At 51.6% G+C, this 20,118-nt stretch overlaps 1 protein-coding gene across 11 annotated transcripts in view; it reads right to left on the reverse strand.

Annotated features, from left to right (window-relative positions):
• The window catches only part of SLC25A48 (solute carrier family 25 member 48), a 29,902-nt gene extending 10,098 nt beyond the window's left edge, over positions 1-19,804 (reverse strand). For 2 of the 11 annotated variants that reach the window (XM_064521098.1, XM_026118268.2), the window contains exons 1-5: positions 13,958-15,083; positions 11,214-11,285; positions 9,944-10,196; positions 8,067-8,315; positions 7,035-7,168 (exon numbers count right to left, since the gene is read on the reverse strand). In XM_064521098.1, the coding sequence (XP_064377168.1) occupies positions 7,035-7,168; positions 8,067-8,315; positions 9,944-10,196; positions 11,214-11,285; positions 13,958-14,074 (825 nt within the window). In that variant the 5' untranslated portion in view covers positions 14,075-15,083. The other 9 variants (XM_026118269.2, XM_064521101.1, XM_026118267.2 and 6 more) reach the window with 9 other exon arrangements.
• Positions 19,805-20,118: the final 314 nt, after the last annotated feature.

A 20,118-nucleotide genomic window follows, 5' to 3' on the forward strand; every position in this document is an offset into this window, starting at 1 on the left:
ACTGGCAGCAGGTCACTATGGCCACGACACTTAGAGAAGAGCTGGTCTTTATGCCAAATTACATTGACAGAGGGCACTCTTCTCTGGCATAGTCCAGGGACAAAAATACCGACATACGAAATTAGTGCCCCATGCAAGGGATTTGGAACAGTTGTAAGCATGACTGTTTGCCTGCCCGGTAAGACGTTGTTTTAAAATCCCATCAGCAGTCCCCCGAGAGGATTCCTTAGAGACACTGATTTCTATCGGTGGATAATAATATTATCTCTGAAAAATAATGTATTTAATAGATTAAAAAAAAAAAAGAAAAGGCATTACAAGACAGACCTGTCAAGTCCGAGCACAAGTTTCAGTTGCCATCCTTCGCGTTGTTCCAGACGCAGGGCTGCCCCACCTGCGGGGCTCACCCTACCCTCTCCTCGGAGCTCCAGGCCCAGGCACCACATGCAGCCGGTCGGCACCCCGGGGTGCAGGTATCAGGTCCCGAGGCTCAAGAGGCCCCCAAGAAAGGACATGCTCATGAGCTAAGTCTTAGCTAAAACCACCTCGTCTTCCAGCACCCAGCCCCTGACACCATGGGCCACACACACCCGCCTACCATTGAATCTCCCTCTCAACGGCACTTACTGCTTTACTTATTTACAATTTATAAGCAAGATTAAATTGGGATCCATTATGATCCATCACAGTGGTGGGTTCACCCACACCATGAAGCGCCATACCACAAATCCTGCTCCATGCCTGTCTCAACGCTGCTGCCTTTGGCCAGGAGTCAGACCAGACCTCCTGCGCGGCTGACAGGGCTTCTCTCACTCAGCAAGCCTGAACAGCACGGCAGAGCAAACCTCTCCTGCAGCAGCCCGCCGTCACGTTGCCTCGCTGGTGGTTTCCCTACAGATTTTAGCCTCGTGAGATGCGCATCAGCCGGCCGGCGGAGGGCTGGGGTGTGCCAGGCAGCCCATGCCTCCAGCGCTTCCAGGGCACGGAGACGCCAGGCAGGGCAGGACCACGCCGAAATTACCCTGGGTCACATACTCTGGCCTCCACGTCTGCCCTCGGGGCTCTTCCATTACGAGGGAAACGTGGGCTCAGCTGGCAGCAAACCTGGGCTTGGGGTTTGGATGGAGCAAGAGAGAAAGGTGTTTTCCTGACGGCTTGAGCAATCGATGCCGGTGCGCTTCACGTGGACCACGGCCGCTCCCTGTCCTTGCTGCGGACGAGGATGCCACCATGTGGCCAAACCCCTTTAATTAACCTCCCATTTTGTTTTCATTTAATTACATTAAAAGCTTCCTTCTGCTCCCCTTCAACACCAGCTGACGCATGGCTCTGCCTGAGAGCTCCTGCTAGCAAGCATCCATTACATCAGTTTTGCCTGAACGACTCCCGGGGATCCATCCCGAAATTGGTTTCATTGTATGGAGAAAATCGGGAAAAATTATCATACAGCTGACAAGGGCGGTACACACAGGTGGGCGCTGAAAACACGGAACCGAGGGGCAGGATAATTCCGATACACAGCTTATTGCAAACCTCATCATTTTTATTCATTCATAGTCCACTGTACATAAAGTAGTTAGATAGCTGAAGTGGTTTAGTTGGGCTGAAGAAGCAGTTTTCCCAAATATTATCCCTGGAGTCATCTGATATTACACACCTAGAGAACACACTTTATGTGTATGCATTAAAACAGGTAACATGGAAAGAATGACTTTTTAAACGTGGCCAATAACAAATATTTGTGTGAAGGCTCATCAATTTTATACCTATATCAAAAACAGTTCCTCTTGTTCTTGCCAAGCTCAAAGGCACTGTGTGAACCTCCTATCCACCCTACAAGTCCTGAGATGAAGCAACACGGGCTGTGTTTCTACCACTCTTTAGGGTCTGTTTTGGGGGAAGCGGGTGTTAATTCAGGCCCCAAGGAAAAGTAGTCCACGCTGTTACAGGAGATCGGGGCACCCATTTCTGAATACTGCTCTAGACCCAAGTTTGCAGGCACTGTTTGCTGGGGCTTGGGGGTCTTCAAGTCTCTTGTCCCCAGTCAATGTTCCTCCATTCCTTGAGGGACAAGAATGTAGGAGTCCTCTTTCCTTCTCCTTTTATGGAGGAAAGCTGAATGGCTACTCCAGGTGTCTTCAGAAACCTTTATTGAGCGCATCTGCTAAAACTGCCATTGTTGGGCTTCTTCCCCAGAGCTTTCCTTCTCCGGAGGAGGAGAAGGGGAACTGTGCATTTTCCGCAAGACAGTGTTGTCCCAGACTGTTCCTCTGTGCTGCACCTCCCTCAGCACGGGACGCTTTAACCCACCACTTCTCCTGCGAGTGCCACCAGCGTCACTAGTCCCAGCAGAACTGGTTCTCCTGCTTTTGGCATCAGAAGCCCCATGCTTAGAAAATAAAGCATGGATATTTTTAACAGCGTAAACAGAAATAATCATGATGATGCAAGATCTTGAGAGTAAGTGAAAGGCTGAGGTAGACCAAAAAGACCCCTGGTTCTGTCCCTACATCTTATGGGTGGGATTACAACAAAGAGCTGCAGGTCTAAAGCTGGCCCATACATTTTACAGCATATAGTGTGGGATAAAATCCACATCCCTTAAAGAGGCTTCATTTGGCAGTGACCTCTTAAGGCAGTAAAGTGATGCCTGCAGGATTTGGCATTTGCCAAGATGGACTATCAAATCCGAGAAATCATGAGATGCTAGCAAGTCACTGGAAGTCTACAAGGCACGTTAAGTAAATTAATGGGCAGCTATCTGTATGAAATACAGACTTGTTTTACTGTTTTCCGAGGAGGAAGGAGCAGCTTAGACTCCGCATTTAACATCCTCTTGTTTTCTCAATTTAATTTACAGCTTGGATAACAAACTCTAGTTGTCGAAGCCCTCCACATCTTTTAATGTGTTAAATTGTGGCAAACTGTAGGGAGAATTTTGTGATGTAAAACAGAAGTATCCATGGAGTGGTCCATTTCTTCGATCTTGAAACCAAGCTAGGATTTTGGTAGGAATCCAGGACTTCCTACATGAAAAGCACCCCCACCCCCAGCATGCCTCCCCCTTTTCTTTCTAGAGTGGGAGATCTCTGTTTACAAAAAAAAGTCAAACATTATATCCAGTATTTTATAGAAGACATTTCTTCAGCTGATGTCAGGCGGCTTGTTTTTAAACATATATCGCCCTTCTGTGTAAAGAAAGCAAATTGTTCTATTGGCTCAATGGAAACATCGTCATTAGTGAAAAAGCCCAACGCAGCCATAGTAATTAAGATGCTTTTAGACACTCGAGCGGAAGATTTCAAAAGAAAGTGTTCTTTGGATTTGGATTGAGCTGGTGCAGGTTTGGAGCTCTCCAGTGGCCAAGTCATGGAAGAACAGAAAGCACGGTTCAGGAGCTGCAGGTTTGTGGGGTGACGGGATTCTTAGGTCAATCCCACGCTGGAAACAGCGAGGCCCTCACCAGTACCGCACTGCTCATTTGGCCCAGGAAAGTAGCAGACTGGTCAGGTCTTCTTAGCTACACTTTTGAAATAAGAAAGAAGGAGATTTATAAAGCACCACAGAAAACAGCAAAGACAGACTGCCAAGAATAATTTTGAGTATTTAACTTCTAAAAAAGTTTCTGTAATTAGATATTTTTAATGTTGATCCTTTATACAATCCTGGGTTTACGAGGAAAAGAGTTGACAGTCAAGACTCTTTGATAGGGCTTAATTTCAGGGCTTTGTAGATGGATCTACAAAGGAAAGTATAAGGTGCACAGACTTTAATGAGAATGTTATTTCAAAAATTATGAAATGTTAGGGAATATACTCCTTTCATATTTTCATTCCTGACTCACACTAATCAAGACAATCACAACAATCAGAATGTCTGGAATGAAATTCCAGAAGATCTGGATTGAAACCTAGAATCTTGGCAGTTCTGCTATCTACACCAAATCCCGCAGACCAAAATTTGAAAAGTGTTTGACACTAGAAGTTTAGGTACCCAGGTATCAGGTTTCCCTCTGACTCTCAGAAGATCCATACAATTGCAAAGATTCACTTTCTAATTTTAATAACGCTAGAGGGTCTTTATGCGCTGACCTGGATGTTAAGGATTGGTCTCAGTTTGGTCTCTTTTCATTGCTTTGAGAGAAAGTTCATAGCCAAGAAACATGGCTGAACTCGTTGGAAATCCTCGCACTGCATTGAGCGTGATGCCCCTGAAAAAGACCTGTTGGGGAGGGAAAAACGTTAGCGTGTAGGAACAGACTGGCTATTTTAAGAAGAAGAAAACACTGAACTAAGTCATGGAGAAATTCTGAAGAACAAAATCATGGCTTGCTCAAGAGATACTTTCTCACTGCTAACCTTTGCTGACGCACACACTAGAGAATGAAAACGCAATGGCACTAGTTTGATACGGATACGCTCCATGTTCCCTGTGGAGCACCCTCTAAACCTGTCAGCAAGAGCTAGAAGAGGCAGAGGGTAGCAAATGGTGGCAGGCCACTGGTGGGGAACAGAAAACGGGAAATCTAGCATTTCCTCCTGTGCAGTCCTACCTGGTGTCAGTCCCTCCGCTCCTTTTCATACGCACGCGTGGATCGTGCTGACAAACCCCCATTTACAACAAGAAGGCCGTTGCTTTCACACAGCAACTGCTCCAACTTCTGGGGTTGGGTCTACAGGTGCAGAAGACACTTGGGAACCAGAGAAGGAGCAGAAAAGCTCTTACAGTCAGGGATCAGCATCTGGTTCAAGCAGAATAAGCCTCAGGGTGCTTCTTCTTTGCCTTCTGCAGTCAGCGGCAAGAAGCAGGCTCCCATCAAAAGATATTCAGAGGTCAGATGCTCCACACTACCCTTGGAAGGGTCTGTTTCTCCTCACTGACCACAGAAGAGGGGCAGGGAAAATAACGCCAGTGCCCGGCGTAGCTCCCTGCAGCGCTGACCCTCGCGTACAAACACCCTTGCACGGTATGTGCAAGGGTGCACACAGGACCACCCCACGCGGGCGTCCAGGAGAGCCTGTTTACGAAACGATGGCCGTGGGGGTAGTCTCTGCTGGCTCGTTTCTCACAAAATCCCTCCATTAACCAGCCAAGCTAATCACCGGGATCACTAATCTAAACACCAGGATTTCAGAATTGATGCGAACAGTAACGTCAGCAAAACCCAACCCCCTCCAGGCCTTAGAAAGGCAAAATTCCCACAGCTACCTTAAGAACGGATTGAAGATCTTGGCTCCAAGACAGGAAGTCTTCAGATTAAAGTGCCTAACCAGCATTTCCCCTGAAATATTGAGCTCGCTGAACACCACCGTATCCTGCATCCAACGCGCACAGGGCGTGCTGCTGACATGCGTGAGAGAGAATCAACGCGTCCTGCTCACGTTGGAATTTGCAACATGAAGCTGGGATATTGTTTGCTTGATTTACTAGGGCTGTGTTATTTCGTTTGAAGAGACAGAATTTTCTGGGAGGGGATTCAAGGTTTTCTGATATCCGTAAAGTAACATATGTCAAAACCAACTTAAGTAATAATGAAGATTTGTGAAGAAGAGCCCAGAGGCATGTATTTTTCTCATCAAAACGAACAAGAGCGCCACATTTACATTTTTTTCATGCACACCAGACAGTTATTTCCACCACTGAGAATGCTGCTCATACATCCCTGAATATAAACAGCCAGACGTGGGTTTGCCATTTCTCAGTGATGCTCCACCAGCCCTGCATCTCCCAACACGCAGAAAGATTTATCCTTACGAGGAGGGCCTGGTCGCCTTGCTCAGCTGTGCCGCAACCCTTCTGCAGGCTTCCCCGGTGCCAAGAGCAGCAGCAGAAAAACTGCAGGCATCTCCGACCCCAAGCAGGAGAACTACGTGCCTGAACTAATCGTTAATATTCAGGCAGAACAAGGAGGGTGAGGATGGAGAGAGAAGGGGAAAATGCATGGAAATGATTTTTTGAGCCACTTGAAGTCCTGCGGTGAGACTGCACGCCAAACTGAACGTCCCCAGCCTGCGTCGAGCCCGCGGTGCCCTGACCCTGCTCTGACCACCCAAGGGCTGTCTTTAGGGTGGCTTGAGGAACACTTCTGCATGTGCCTGTGCTTCATACAAATGTGCCTTTTTTTCCACTCTGTGGCAAAAAAGGAACCAGGCTGCCAGTTTCTGTGACAGCTGACATAATGCAATGGAATGTTGCCAAATATTAAAACCATTGACTTGTGATTTTGCAGGTTATCTTTCTTTTTATAACTGGTAACTTTTCCCTCAGAATGTGAAAACGAGCACTTTGGAGCTAGGAGCCTACACAGTGTTTTGATGACAACTTAAATACCCATTTAATTCCACAGCAGAAGCTATACTTCCCAGCAAAAGCTGCCAACCCTGCTTCTGCACCGTTCACGGAGGCAAGTTTTGCAGGCAGATCAAACATCTTTTATTAGACCAATAGGTATGGCTGGGAAAAGCAGACACAGCCCTTCTTTGTGTTGGAAACCGAAACAATTCTGATTTAAGGGCATTTCCCAGGTACTCTGGTTTGGTGTAAAATGCCGATGGGCCATGCAAGCCGCAGCCCAGCTCTGCCAAAGCGCAGCCCACGGTGACCAAACGCCCCTTGGGTGCAACTGGGGTCCCCTGAAATCAGTTCACGTTGACTTTGGTGTGGCCAGGCCTTTCACCTCTGCATTTTATAGTCACAGAGGTAAGATTTTTCACCGCTAATTTATGCTGACTCAGATTACATCCACATATATCCACATCAGCAACACTGACATAAAGTGTTGCTTGAAGTTAATAACACCAGCAGACTATGACCCCAGGTCATTCACTTTCTCATTTCTGTAGGCACTTTATTACTCCCACTGTAACGATTTAGAAAGAAGCTGCACTGTAGTTAGCTACTGTCATTATCCTAATTCAGCAGCAACTGGCTTTAGTCACCTCTCATCTGCCTGCAGTTGGGTTGGTAACAGCCAGTGTATTTCCCAATTCAAAATTAAAGTCTAACACCCAGCATTTACTTCAAACACCACTTACTTTTAAGCCCTCGCTCTGGTAGCTCTGCAAGATACAGTCAAGGATCCCTTTGTACTTGTTGACATAAACTCCGTCTGCCTGAAGTCGACTTTTCACGACATCCATCGGAGTAGCAGTCCCCCAGGAAATCGCTCCTAGCAAGAGAAAAGAGAAGCTGCTGCATCTCATGCAACCAGGATTAGGCTCCCCTCAGCTGATCTACGTTGTCATTCCTGTGCGGAAACTGCTTGCATTGGTTGGCCTGCAGCTGCATGGGGGACCCTGCCTATCTGGAAAGGTAGCGGTGCTTCTCATCTACCCGAGAGCTCTTACTTAATATCAGTCTTGCGCACGGGTAGCAAATATCATCTCCTGTTGTTCCCTCTTCCCCGGGCATGTCATGTTGTTTCCATCTGCAGAGCTTTACGGGCTTGTGAGATTTCCCCGCACGTGGCTGCAACGCGCAGCAGAGCCGCCCCGACGAGCGCTGGCTTGGACCCACGTCAGCGCTGGGACACGCCAGCGAAGCGGCGCGGGTGAGCCAAGGCTCTGTTTACTCGCAGGAGAATTAGTGTTTTGTAATCACTGCTGGAGCCAAGCAATGGCATGCGTTTGGGATCCTGCAATTTAGAAAAGGCAAATAAATGGGCAGCGAGCGTGAGGATGAGTTTATACACCTAAGCGTGCCGGGGGGACGCACATGCAAAGCTGGGTGGCAGGTTTGGAGCCTCCGTCATGGAAGATGAGCAGTATCGGACTCAGTTGAAGCACGCCTTCTCCTGCTGCGTGCAGCGAGGATGCACATTAATGCACCAGCCCTTTTCCGTCTTGCTGGCTGATGAAGACCTTGCTAACGCAACTTCCATGAAGTTTGTCAAATCATGAAGCACAGGCACGAGGCCGGGGGGCTGGCGCGGGGTGAGGAAGGTGGTTCAGCCCCACATCCTCTCCCTGGGGCCGGTAACACGGGCAGCCCCGAGCCACCCCCATAGATCTGCCCCGTTACAGTTCCTATTGCTGTTCTGGCATTACTGGGGAGAGGGCTGAGCTTACCTGCTACGCCGCCCGCCAGCCACACGGAAGAGGGATTAGGGGAAATGCATCCGTCTGGGGTAATCCAGCCACAGAAAAACGCATACGGGATGAAATACAGACAGTATCCAGGAACATCTCTCAGCAGCATCGCTCCCGCGCCTCGGTATATCCCTGCTATCCCCTCTTTCTGCAAGACTGTCCTGAAACAGTGAATTGGGCCTCTGTATACAGGAAATCCAGGAACTGTGGGCTTTAATCTAACGTTTGCTGGGAGGAGAGAGAAAAAAAAAAAGAGAGAGAGAGAGAGAGAGAGAGAGAGAGAGAGAGAGAGAGAGACAACTGTTATAATATCTGTATAAACTACAGAATTCCTTTAAAAGCAAACAAACAAAAAACCCCACCGTAGAACAGACAGAAATCTCTGCCATCCTGTTTTTTTTTACTGCAATCAATAGCCGGCGTGGGGAAAAAAGGTTTTAGAAATACATAAGGGGACTTTGTCCCATTTTTAAAAGAAGCTTAGACACCTCAGGACAGATTTCCTAAGACACCTTACAGGCTGCCAGCGAGGCACGTGCCTAGTGAGGTTTCCAAAGCGGTTTACCTGCCCGGTTCCCATGGGTTTTAACTTCACCTGGAGCCAAGCTGCCTGTCTGCAGGCACCTTGATGCCGTTTGGGGTCTGACCATCAGCCTTGGAAGACGGCGGTGCTCAGAGGCTTTTAAAAACAGACAAAATACCACCGCTCTGCGGTCCTCTGCAGCAGCCGTCCCGGGTGCCAGCGGCTCTTTGGGCTGCAGCTCCTGCAGGGCCATGGGCTGTCCCCCGGCAGCCCCCCGTGACCCGGCTTGTCTGCGCTGGGGGGGTCACCGGCCCCCCCACGCAAGCATTTTTCAGACGTGTATTTTTAAAATTTTTGCTTTGGAACAGAGCAGGATGGAATAACAGCAGGGTTTTTTTTGCACAGCTCAATCTCGTGTAAACTTTGATATAAAGGTGGTCCCTGACGTCCCTTCTGCCCCCAGAGGTTGCCCGTCTCTGATATAACGCGTCAGAGCCTGAAAGCCTGCAAAGGTAGACGGGGACCCAAAGCCGCCAGAAGTCACGCTGCTGCTTGGGGCAAAGGAGCTAAAGGGATCCCTTGTCAAGGTCGCCGTTTTCTCCGGACCGCTCGGGACTTTTTTCTTTGCATTTTGCAGCGTGTTTCAGTGCTGGCTTCTCTCACCAGCCTTTGGCCCAGAGCAAAATTCAACAGAGATCTGACCAAGGTGGAAGGGAGGGGGCTCACGAGGGACCACGGCCACTCTGATATGCTTTTCCTATACACGTTGCAGGACCTAGAAAACCAGCTGAGGCATGGAGAGTACTGCTGCTGCGTACTGTGGTCGTGCTGCTGCTTAATCCAGGGTGCTGGAGATGTTGCAGGAGAAAGCTCAGCTCCGAAGGGCTGCTGAAGCCCTTGACCGAGCTCAGCTCGAACAGAGTTCAGCATCGCCGGCGTTGCAATACCGTGCAAATGACTTCTAGCCCCAGGGCCGAGCCCAGCCTGGCTCCGAGCACAGACCCCGGGTGCTGGGGAGGCCCCGCGCGCCCGGCAGCCCGCCGGTCATTCGCCTCGGAGCCCGGCTGAGCAAACAGCCCGCAGCCGGGGCAAAGCCCCGCGATTTCCACACTGTTGACCCAAACGGAAATGTCGGGAGGAGCCGCCCCGCCGGGGCTGCAGCATCGCCAACACAGCAAAAATCACATCAAAATCTTGTAAGGAACCCGCCCCCGAGCTCAGCAGGGCTCCGACCCGGCCATGCGCCCAAGGAGGTGTTCGCGTCCTCTTGGTGCCACCACCAACACGCAGGACCGCAAGAGAAGAGGGGGATAAACCCCTCCCGCCTCCCTACCTTGGAGGGACGGCTGTGTTTGCATCTGCAGCCTTATCTTGACGAGGTCGACGGGAGTGCCGATGCCGACGGAGACGAAGCCCGCCACGGCGCTGGCCAGGGCCATGTCGGGGAGCGCGGGGGCCCGGGCGGCGTCCCCGTAGCGGAGCTGGCTCAGCAGCCGCTGCGTGTTGCTGAAGACGCCGAACACCACCGAGCTGTAGACGGCGATGCTGGCCAGGGGGAAAGCCATGCCCTTGAAGAAGCCGGCCACCTGGCAGCGGAGCACAGCGAGCGTTAGGGGAGGGAATCGGGGAGGAAAATGGGGTTTTTTGGCTTGGCCGAGGGGCTGCAGCCATCCCTGAGCATCTGCCTTCACCTGCTCCCCCAAGGAACTGGGAACTGGCTTTTATGCGGTATGAGCTACTGAGCACTGGATCTTTCCCTCATTCCCATTTCCACATTTCGATTACTCTGATCCCCTCCGCGGGTTAACGGGCCACGAGCGTCAGCATCCCAGCGAAGCCCCGGGAACGCTGCCTGCGGAGCAGAGGGGAGCAGCACGGAGCGAGGCGAAGCCGGCTTGTCCATCAGGCCAGCAGCGCGGATCCGAACAGCAGATGCTTCTTGGAGCACGTGCTGAGCAAATGACAATTAAGTCATGCTTTTAATGACTTGTAAAGATGATGCAGAGTACAGGAACTTTTCCAGAGCGCCAGAAAATATCTAAAAAGCCTTCTTCTGGCCAACTTCTTCCCTGGAATCACCAAAGTCAGCAAAATGCCTCCAGTAGAGAGCTTGGCCAGCAGGTATTTTAGGAAGAGACTGCAGCCCGCTGACCAATAACGGGTGCCTAAAGGAAAATTTAAGACGAGGAAAAGCATTTCTGTGGCCTCCTGTGATTTATGACTCGCTCTGCCTGCGCTAGGGGTGGTATTTCTGTGTTTACTAGCCCTCGGTGGATTTTTCTCCCATGAGTTTCTCTGATTGCCCATGCAAACTTTCAGCATCCGTGACATGCTGAGCCAAGGTGGATGTAACACCCCGGCTCCGGGGGAGACACGGTCAGATATTGCTCCATGACAAGGATCTGTCTTTTCTCTGTGTCCTTCCTTCAGGTTAGAAAGGGAAAAAGCCATGGGCATTTGCCGGCTCTGTCCTTCTCTGGGCTCTGGATGCAGCTGCACCAGCTGCACCGCTCCTTGTGCATCTCCCACTGCCAGTGCCAGTAATTTCTATGTATATATTTTCATTTTTCACCAGCATGTTTTAAGTAAAATAAAGTACTTACAGATTCATTTCTGTACACGGTGAGAACACAGTTTAGTGTGTTTCCATACCCTTGTCCAGCTTGCAAACGAGTCTGTAAAATACATTGATGAAACGCAATTAAAATCACATGCTTGCAGCCCAGCTCATGCTCTGTAAACAGCGGGTACTTTGCTTTGACAGTGAATCCTTGCTCAGTCGTGAAGAAAACAGAGCAATAAAACAAGACATCTATGTATCCGCCCCACTTGAACTTTGCCAGAAGCTGGGCTAAGCAGAGCCTCGGGAGTCCGGAGCCTCCGGCAACATCTGGACTCCACAGCTGGCAACCGGGTGCAAGTCCCGACACGGCGCCCTGGCCCCGCACAGCGCCCTCCACAAGCTGCTTACACGGAGCAGAGTCTCCGTTCAGTTCGTCAAAGATGTGAAAAATCAGGCACAGTAACAGGGATAAAATTCGGGGCCAAAAAAAAAAAAAAAAAAAAAAAGAGATCTCTTCTGATCCTAAAGGGATTTTAAGGGATATAAATACCAAACGGAGCCAAGACATTGAGGCTGCATCTCCGCAATATTCCCCTCCTCACTCGAAACATTTCAACAGTTCCAAACAAAGAAAATTTCTCTGGAAAGCAGCGCTTATGCGCCTCCTAAAAATACCCACGGCAGCTGTAGGAAACAGCCTGTAAATCACGACAAAGGCCGTATTATTCCACATACCTTCCCCTTCTCACACACGCAGACACATACATGCATCATTCATCCCATCCAGGTCCCCCCTTCCCACACCCCCTTCTCCATTTCTTGCCTTCACATCAGCTGTTCCTTCTTCCATCATTCCCAAAAAACAGGGACGGAGCAGCCCAGGCCACCCTGCTTTGTCCTCACAAGAGACAAACCCACCCGTGGCTTGACCAAGTCATTGATCTCCAGATGCTGAGGCCACAGCTGGGTTTTTTAAGGCAGCACCCAGCACGTGCGCTGGCGGGACCCATTTTCCAGGTGCCGGCCACGGCTCGGACCCCGGAGCGACGAGTGCCCTCGGCCTTGGCTGCCCAGGGAGACTCGCGGACAGAAAACGGCAGGTTTAAGGAGACCAGACCACTGGGCTCAGCCTCGCAGAGGCAGCGCACAGCTGTCCCCAGCACGGCCTTTGGCCAACGAGCACCTGCATCCCAGTGCCTCATTTCTCGCTATCTGGTCCCTGCATTTGGAAAGCTGCTTTTTTTTGGCCCACAATTCAAAAAGCTGCTTTTTTTTGCCATTTTCTCGCCCATGGGGAATGCCCTGGCAGCGGGGCCGCGGCACGCGGCTCTGCCCTCGCTCCTGGCTTCATTTGCCCCCCCAGCACGGAGGGCTCCCTCTCGCTTCCGCTGGGCTTGTTTTTTTTCCTTTTACACGGTAACCAGGTACATAGAGTTCAAGTTAATACTTTTTAGGAGTAACCAAAGGCAGCCGAGGGTCCTCCCAGACTGCTCCTTGCAGACTTGCTCTTTGGCCAAGCAGTTGGTGTTAGCATGCAGTGCTCAATTCCCTGCTCACGGTACCAGCAAAGCCGACTCCAGCAGGGATTTCCAGCAGGAAAATTGTCTTTTTATAGATATATACATATATATATATAATGTATACGAATGAGAATTTTCCTGATGGAAAAAAATATATATATATACACATATATATATTTCAGTTAGTGCACTAGGGCTGTCAGGTCACCATGAGTGCTGTCCCCGCCAGCTAAGGGGACAACCCGTCTCGGTACCTCAGCCTCCCTGCAAAGCCAGACGCCTCCATTTCCAGCAGCTGCCCTTGGCTGGGAGGTGCAAGAGCAGCCGCTGCGGCGCAGAGCTGGGACAGGGCGTAGGGAGGCTTGTTTCTAGGAGAAAAGGGGGGAAAAAAAAGCAAATCACCTGCTAGGGAAAGCTAAGGCGCTCGTCTGCCCGCTGCCTCAGTTTCCTTCCAAAAGAGGCACCGATGCTGCACCCGGAGCAGCGTTCTCACACTTTAATATTACCTTTGTGTTTGCTGGCAGAAATGCAAGGATTGGGACAGTCTGCACGGCTTCTCAGCCGGCAGAAAAGGGCAGAAAGCACCTGAGGCAAGCAGATGCTGCCAGCACCCAGCACGGTCGCCCCCGAGCTTTACCGGGTCCAAACGCCCCCCCACCCCCCCGAGAGCATCCCCTCGGCTGGGCCTTCCCGGGATCGCAGCACCCCGAATTTCAGTGCCTGCCCCAAATGCAGGCTCCTGCTCCCAGCACGAGCAGCCTCAATGCAGGGTCGGGAGAGGCCACGACGGGCCAAGCCAGCGGGTGCTCGACGCCCCACGCGACCCTCCGCGGGCAGCGGGCCTTTCTCCCGGGCAGACTCCGCAAGCGCGCTTGCCTTTCGTCTTGGCCTTCGCTTGGAAGCTGGGAAAAGCAGCGATGCCCAGGGAGTGCACAAAACGCTGGGAAAATGAACGCAACGTGGAGGATGAAAAGTCAGTAAATGCAAAAGTATTCAGAGTTTTGCAAGGCTGTGGAAAAACCGCTGCTTGAATTTCGTGGAAATTGCAACGACCTGCTGGCGGAAGAGATTTGTGCGATGGGAACCGCGGAGCTGAGGACACGACCTGCTCCATCTCACCTTTCCTTTGGCCCACCTTCCTTCTCCAGGTGGCAAACCCTCCTCCCCTGGATGCTACAAATACTAAATAGTATTTGTAAACAGTCGCCTGCCCTCCTTTCCACTTCCCTTCCCCTACGTTTGGAAAGATAACAAATCTGCCTACTTGATATTCCCAGGCAATGCCCAGAGCCAAGCGCAACAGAGGGGTCGGGCTGACACTCGTCTTTCTGAGCGCTGATAGATGGGCTCCCGGTTTCCTGGCATCCACAGCCTCGGCCATTCCCAGAGGATCCTCTGTCAGCTTTTGCCAAACTCCCACAATCCTGACAATGGAGCCGTTAGCTGACTTTAGCAGGTCCTAGGCAACGCGGGGTGCACCCAGCCCGCGCCCTGTCCCCGCGTCGCTGCCCGTGCCCGGCCCCAGCGCTGGCATCGGAGCAACCTTCCCCCTCGCCAGCGAGAAAGGACCTTAGGTACCGGAGCAGCCACGCGTTTAAGCGAGCTTGGCATGCTCCCCACAAACAGAAACCACCGGCAACACATTGAGAGTTTTCACACGCTCTGGTGGGTTTTTGAATGGCATTTGAGCACCCTCGCCGCTCCCCGGGCTGCTCCCCTCGGCAGCCGTGCAGAAAGCCGCCGAGCAACGCTGTCTGCCTGTACATCGATCGACCCGTGGATCTGCCACAGCTGGTGGCCCAGCAGCAGGGCTGGACCTCGAGGTCAGAGTCCATGGGCGCAGGAGGGCACCCAGGAGCCGCGAAAGGTGGCCCGAGATGACTATCACACCCAGAAAAGGGGAAAGGAGGAAGAGGAGCATCTTCCTTTGCATCTCTATCAGCAAAGACTGTCAGCTCATTTGGGTCCGGATGTGTTAACGTCTACACTAGGAACCTGCTGGCAAATATCTTCCTTTAACTGCAAATCCTTCCTTCCGAGGCATGTTTCTCTTGCAGAAATAGCAAATATTGCCTCTCATAGCCCGGGGATAACAATTTCTGCACTCTGCCCTTACCGCATTGCCAACATAAGGAAAACGCTTAAAAATACGCCTGTAGCAAAAACAAACAGTTCCCCCTCTGCCCTTTGAATACTTGCTCGTGGCAAAGTTCAGTACGATGCTGGCAGAACTTTTCAGTAAATTGGGCGTTACGTGAGGGCCAGTTTTAATTTTCAGCACTAATCCTGACCAGGGGAACTCATAGAGACCAGACAGTCCTAGTTTCCGCTTTGCAATCAGCATCAGAGACAGGCAGAGCGCAGGCTGCGGAAACGTCTCTAGCTAGGCTAAATCCACCTTGGCGGTGACGGGGACCGTGACGCTCGCTTGCAGCAGCACCCGGAGGGAGGTAATTCCCCGTCTGCGCGTCTTCGAATGGTGCTTTGGAGCAGGGTGTTTTACCTTGACTGTGTCCAGGGGGTGGCCCACAAGGACGCTCGCCGCTCCTGGGGGGGGGAAGCAGAGCATTACACGAAAGGCCGAAGCAGCTTTTGCGCCAGGACAAGCAGCAACGAGTTACGTGGCAGGAGGAGAGACGGCCCTAAGAACCGCCGTGCTGCGGCCAGAGACCAAAGCGACTCCCAATTCCTAGTCCTTTCTCTGACAATAGACAAATTTAGGGAGAAAACGCACTGCGCTGCCTCTCCCAAATGCTGCCCTGGACTCTCTCAACTGCTTGCGCCGAAGGCGTCCCAGCTTGCAGAGGGGGTGGCCTATTCCTTGCCCATCAGCGACTCCCATTTCCCTTGAGCTCGGATAAACTCATGCCAACTTTTACCCTCTCGGCTGGTGAGGTTCGGGTTGGACCCAGGACAGGTGGGAAGCGCCGCTGGCTCTTTGCTTGCCCAGATGTGCCGCCGCTGGCTCTTTGCTTGCCCAGATGTGCCGCCGCTGGCTCTTTGCCCAGATGTGCCGCCCCGCTCGCGGGCACGCACGGCAGAGCAGAGGGCGGACGGAGCGATTACGCCCCGCGCAGCCGCTGCACGTTGCCAAAGTCAGAAAATCAGCTCCCCGCACAACCTCTTGGCAGAGCTTCTGGGTTTTTTAGATTAAGTGAGCATATTAACCTCGCCTGGAGGGGTCAGGGGCTGTGAGCCGCCTCGCACCTCCCGGCCGGTTCCCGGCTCGGCGGGCGCGTTGACACCCTGCGCACAGCTAGCGCTGTCCATAGCTTCCCATCTCTGCCCTGCCCGTCCTCCCCGCTCACGCATCCCGTCCCAGCACCGGCTGCGCTTCAGCAGCTAAACACAACGGCAACTTTAAATTTACCGTTTGCATTTTTTCCCCCCCCTCGGTACTACTGCTACCTGTTCGCCCGGTGCTTGCAGCAAACGGCCCGACCGACGGAGCCCCCCGCCGCCGGCAGCGCTGGGAGCGCGGGGGGCAGCGGCTCCGGGGGGGCTCAGCACCGGAGATGCTGCCGCTGTTGCAACGCGGCGCGTCCTGCCGCCCAAGCGGCATCAACCCCCGCTTGCGAGCGAAACCGAAGTGACCTCGGCCCACCGGTGCCACGGAGGAAAACGCAGCTCCCCTCCGTTCCTCCCGCCCCCCCTCCCCGCAGCCGCGGTCACTCACCGCCTACCCAGCCGGCGACGAAGTCCTGCAGCTGCAGGCTGCTGCTGCCCATGCCGGCGCGGTGCGGTGCGGTCCGGGGAGGCCCCGGGGTCCCGGTCCCGGTCCCGGTCCCGGTGCCGCCGCCCGGCTCCGAGCGTCGCCGACCCGCGCTGACATCACGCACCGGCGCTTAAAGGCGCAGCGCGGCGCCGCACAGGCGCGCCCCCGCCGCGGGGGGGGGGGGGGGACGGGACCGGGGGGGCCGCCGGACCCAGGGGGCCCGGGGCGGTGAGCACAGGTACCCGCGCCGACAGCAATTCTCAGTCCTTTAGCCTGGAAAAGGCCCTTTCGCAAGATAATTAAAACGAAAATTATTCAAGTCACTGAAGAGCAACGTCTCCGATCCCAGGTTTGGTCATAAAACTTTTAGCAATAGTTAATATTCAGTCCGGTCGCGTGCAAAGAAGAGATTGACAGTCAGCAGCGGGGGCAACGCCTGGATGAACAGGAGTGACTTCTCTGCCCGGGCTGAGCCCGCCTGGGGCTGCAGGTGAGGAGCAGAGCAAATATTTCCGCTGGGCCTGATGCCGCAATCCTTCACCCCGGCAACTCTCCGATAAGGCTCCTGTTTACTCTGCAGCCGTTCGTACGGAGGAACTGGAAAAGCAGAGTCTCCTCTTCTCTGACTAGGCAAGTGGTGACAGGATTTGCTTTATGAAAGTAAAAGGCAGGATTTTACTAGGTTATAAACTCTCAAAGTTGTAAATCCAGAGATAAAGAGCGTATCTTGCACAGCTTTGCCCTGCTGAAGGAGAACTCTGCTTGCGTTGCTGAAATCTCACTGCCTCATCATTTCGGGAGATAGCAGCACTTTATGTATTTTGGCAAACAACGAATCAATATCCCCTATTCCCTTCCTCAATAACACTCATGATTTTCCTGTGCCTCTATCAGCCGCTCCTCACCAGTCCTCGCTTTCTCCGAACCAGGAGTGCGGCTCTGTTTAGTTTCTCTTTTTATGCAACTTGCTCCTTTTCACCCCCCTCAGTAATTTCTTTTAAACCCTTTGAACTGGGGGCCAGAACCACAAGCGACAGCAGTGCACCAGGCACTCAGAGGTTTTCTGTTATGATCTCAAACCCTTTTCCAGCAATTCCTAACATGCCTTCCCGATCACCATCAAAGCCTAAGCTCCTTCCTGAATGGTAAACACCTACTTGCTAGCCGTGCTTGGCGATTTTGCCTCCTATATGATGCTTTCAGCCAGTAAAATTTAATGTCATATGCCTGAAAAGCATCTGGCCACTCAATAGCATGAGGCGTCTGCAGCATCTTAACCAGGTCTCCAAATCCTTTTTGCTCACCGACTCCTGGGGCATGGCTTGGCTCTGCAAGAGCTGTGCTGGCCTCTCCCTGCGGTGCTTAATGCATCCGTCTCATCAGTTGGTTCTTTACGAGGGTTCAAAACAAGTTTTGGCCTGTGGAGGTCAGATTTCTGTAGACAGTAGTTCCTTGGATCAGTTTTGGATGCTTTCAGAAAAAGATTGGCATCAAATTTGGCACGTTACCTTCCTGGAGTACCAGATTGCTTTTTGTCAAAATGTCTTTTGTCTAAATAGAAAACACTAACTGGGGAAAATGTTGATGCTTTCTAAGCAAGAACTCCTGAAAGACAAAATATTGGCTGAAAATATAAATATTTCATTTTTAAGCCTAGATAATTAGTATTTGAATTTCCATTGAAAGGTCAATATTTTCCACAAAAAGAAACATGAAGGAAACAGAATTATTCAAGCAGGTCTTAAAACAACATCCCCTTATGTGCACGCACATATACATAGGAAACCTTATCACCGAGTTGGCTGAAAGGGAGCATTTATCCAGAAAGTGCGTATAGAAATTTGATATTAGGTGTGTGGTTATCAGCTCAGATAATCTACCCCTGAAACTTTAGATATTTCAATGTATATAACAATGCGTGTTCTCTTGGTACATTCCTCAGCCACTGGGTTTGTAGAGGCACAGTACAGATCTCAGGGGCTGGGCTCTGGGACAGACATTGGAGACTGTGTACACACAAGCACCGTGCAAACTTGTCAGTTATTTGTTGTCTGAAATATGTTTTTCTTCCTTTTAGAAGAACTGTGATTCCATAGATGTGATACTACAGAATTAGGAGATTAGTAGAACTGGGAGAAAACAGGGAGACTCATCCCAGGTCCACACTTTCCAGGCTCATTTTCTTGCAAAGCCAGACAAAAAGCTGGCTGAATGAGGCAATTATTCAGACAGCAGCATTAATCATTAATCATAGGAATTCTCTTTAACTGGGGGTTACACATTTCCACACCAAATGCAGAACATCTGCTGACTCGTGAGAAGTTTGCAGACGGGCTTTGTGCTGCACTGAACCAAGAGCCGAAGCCAAGTGTTACGGTGACGTTATCGTAAGGGACTCCTGGCCGAGAAGAGAAAGCTAGAAGAGCTCGAGCGGAGGCAGGAAGGGACTAAGCGCTCCTGGAGCTGTGCTGTGCACACACACGCCAACCGTGTGCAGGACACATCCAGCTCTTGCCTGCAGCAGCTGACAATACCTAGAAAATTGCAAATCAGCCCTGAAAAGGGCAGAGACACATGTGCAAAAGCCAGGGGTGCTTGATACCCTTTAGGACCCTCGTTTCCCTGCTCTGCTGTGGGTTTGCCGGCATGCGTTTGCCCCCGTGCAAACCAGGAGCACCAGTGCGCAGGGTGGAGAGCACCCACGCGCTGCCCCGTCAGCGTGCTGGCACTTGCTCTCAGTGGTCACCGCCTCTCCTGCTGCACTTCTGCAGCATAAACCCGATTTAGCAAAATTTAAAGATTGCAACATCTGTGGGCTAGAACATAATGTAGTTCAAAGAGAGATTATCGCAACCATCAGCCACGGATCACGGACAGACGCTCCCACGCAGACCACAGGTGTAGGTGAACTTGTGCCACCGCTGATCTACCTGCGAGTATTTTGCCAGATTCCCATTTTACTGGGGTGACCTGGGATCTGTTAAAGCAAAGTAAAACCTCTTGCCCTTCTTTGGGCAGGGGCACTAAGTGTCTTTGCACTCAAAACCACGTCCAGCTGAAGAGTGGAGCCCTCCAAGTGGGCTGAGGAGAAGGTAGCTCTTACCTTCAACCGGACAGTGTCAGATCTACTGCTGTATGCTGAGACCTACGCGTACACCACCATCTCACAGCTGCGGAGGGTCTCCCTGCGCTTATACACGGCAGCAGTGCCTTATGGAGCAGGAGCACGGGAATAGGATCCTTCCTGCTGCTCTGAACTGTGAAGGGCGTTTGTAGCTGCTCACAGCAAGCGCTGGCGCAGGGGGAAGAAGCAGGACCCCCACCCCGGCTGGACACCGGTTGGCTTCAATTGATAAGGAATCCTCTCCATCCTGCCAAGAGAGGGGCCAGGCAGATCGCGGCATCCCTGAACACCGCTCATCACAGCACCCATCTCCTCCTCAACTGCAAAGAAATTGCTTTTCACAGTTCTGCACACCTTCGTGCCGCTTGCTTTCTTTTCGCAGCAGGTTAAGGCTACTGGAAAGTGGGAGGAACCCCATCAAAGGAAACATTTCGCCCTAAGTTGACTGTTTTTTCAGGTAGTTTCTTTTGGCTACTGTTCACTTCCAACAGTGTTTTTTTCTTGGGAACTGGTTCGATCAGGTTACTTTTCCCCCTGCTGATATGAGTCACCACTAAGGAGCAAGTCGCACAAGCTGTAATTTCAC

The sequence above is a fragment of the Dromaius novaehollandiae genome, chromosome 15 (genome assembly GCF_036370855.1).
Source record: "Dromaius novaehollandiae isolate bDroNov1 chromosome 15, bDroNov1.hap1, whole genome shotgun sequence".
NCBI classification, from domain to species: Eukaryota; Metazoa; Chordata; class Aves; order Casuariiformes; family Dromaiidae; genus Dromaius; species Dromaius novaehollandiae.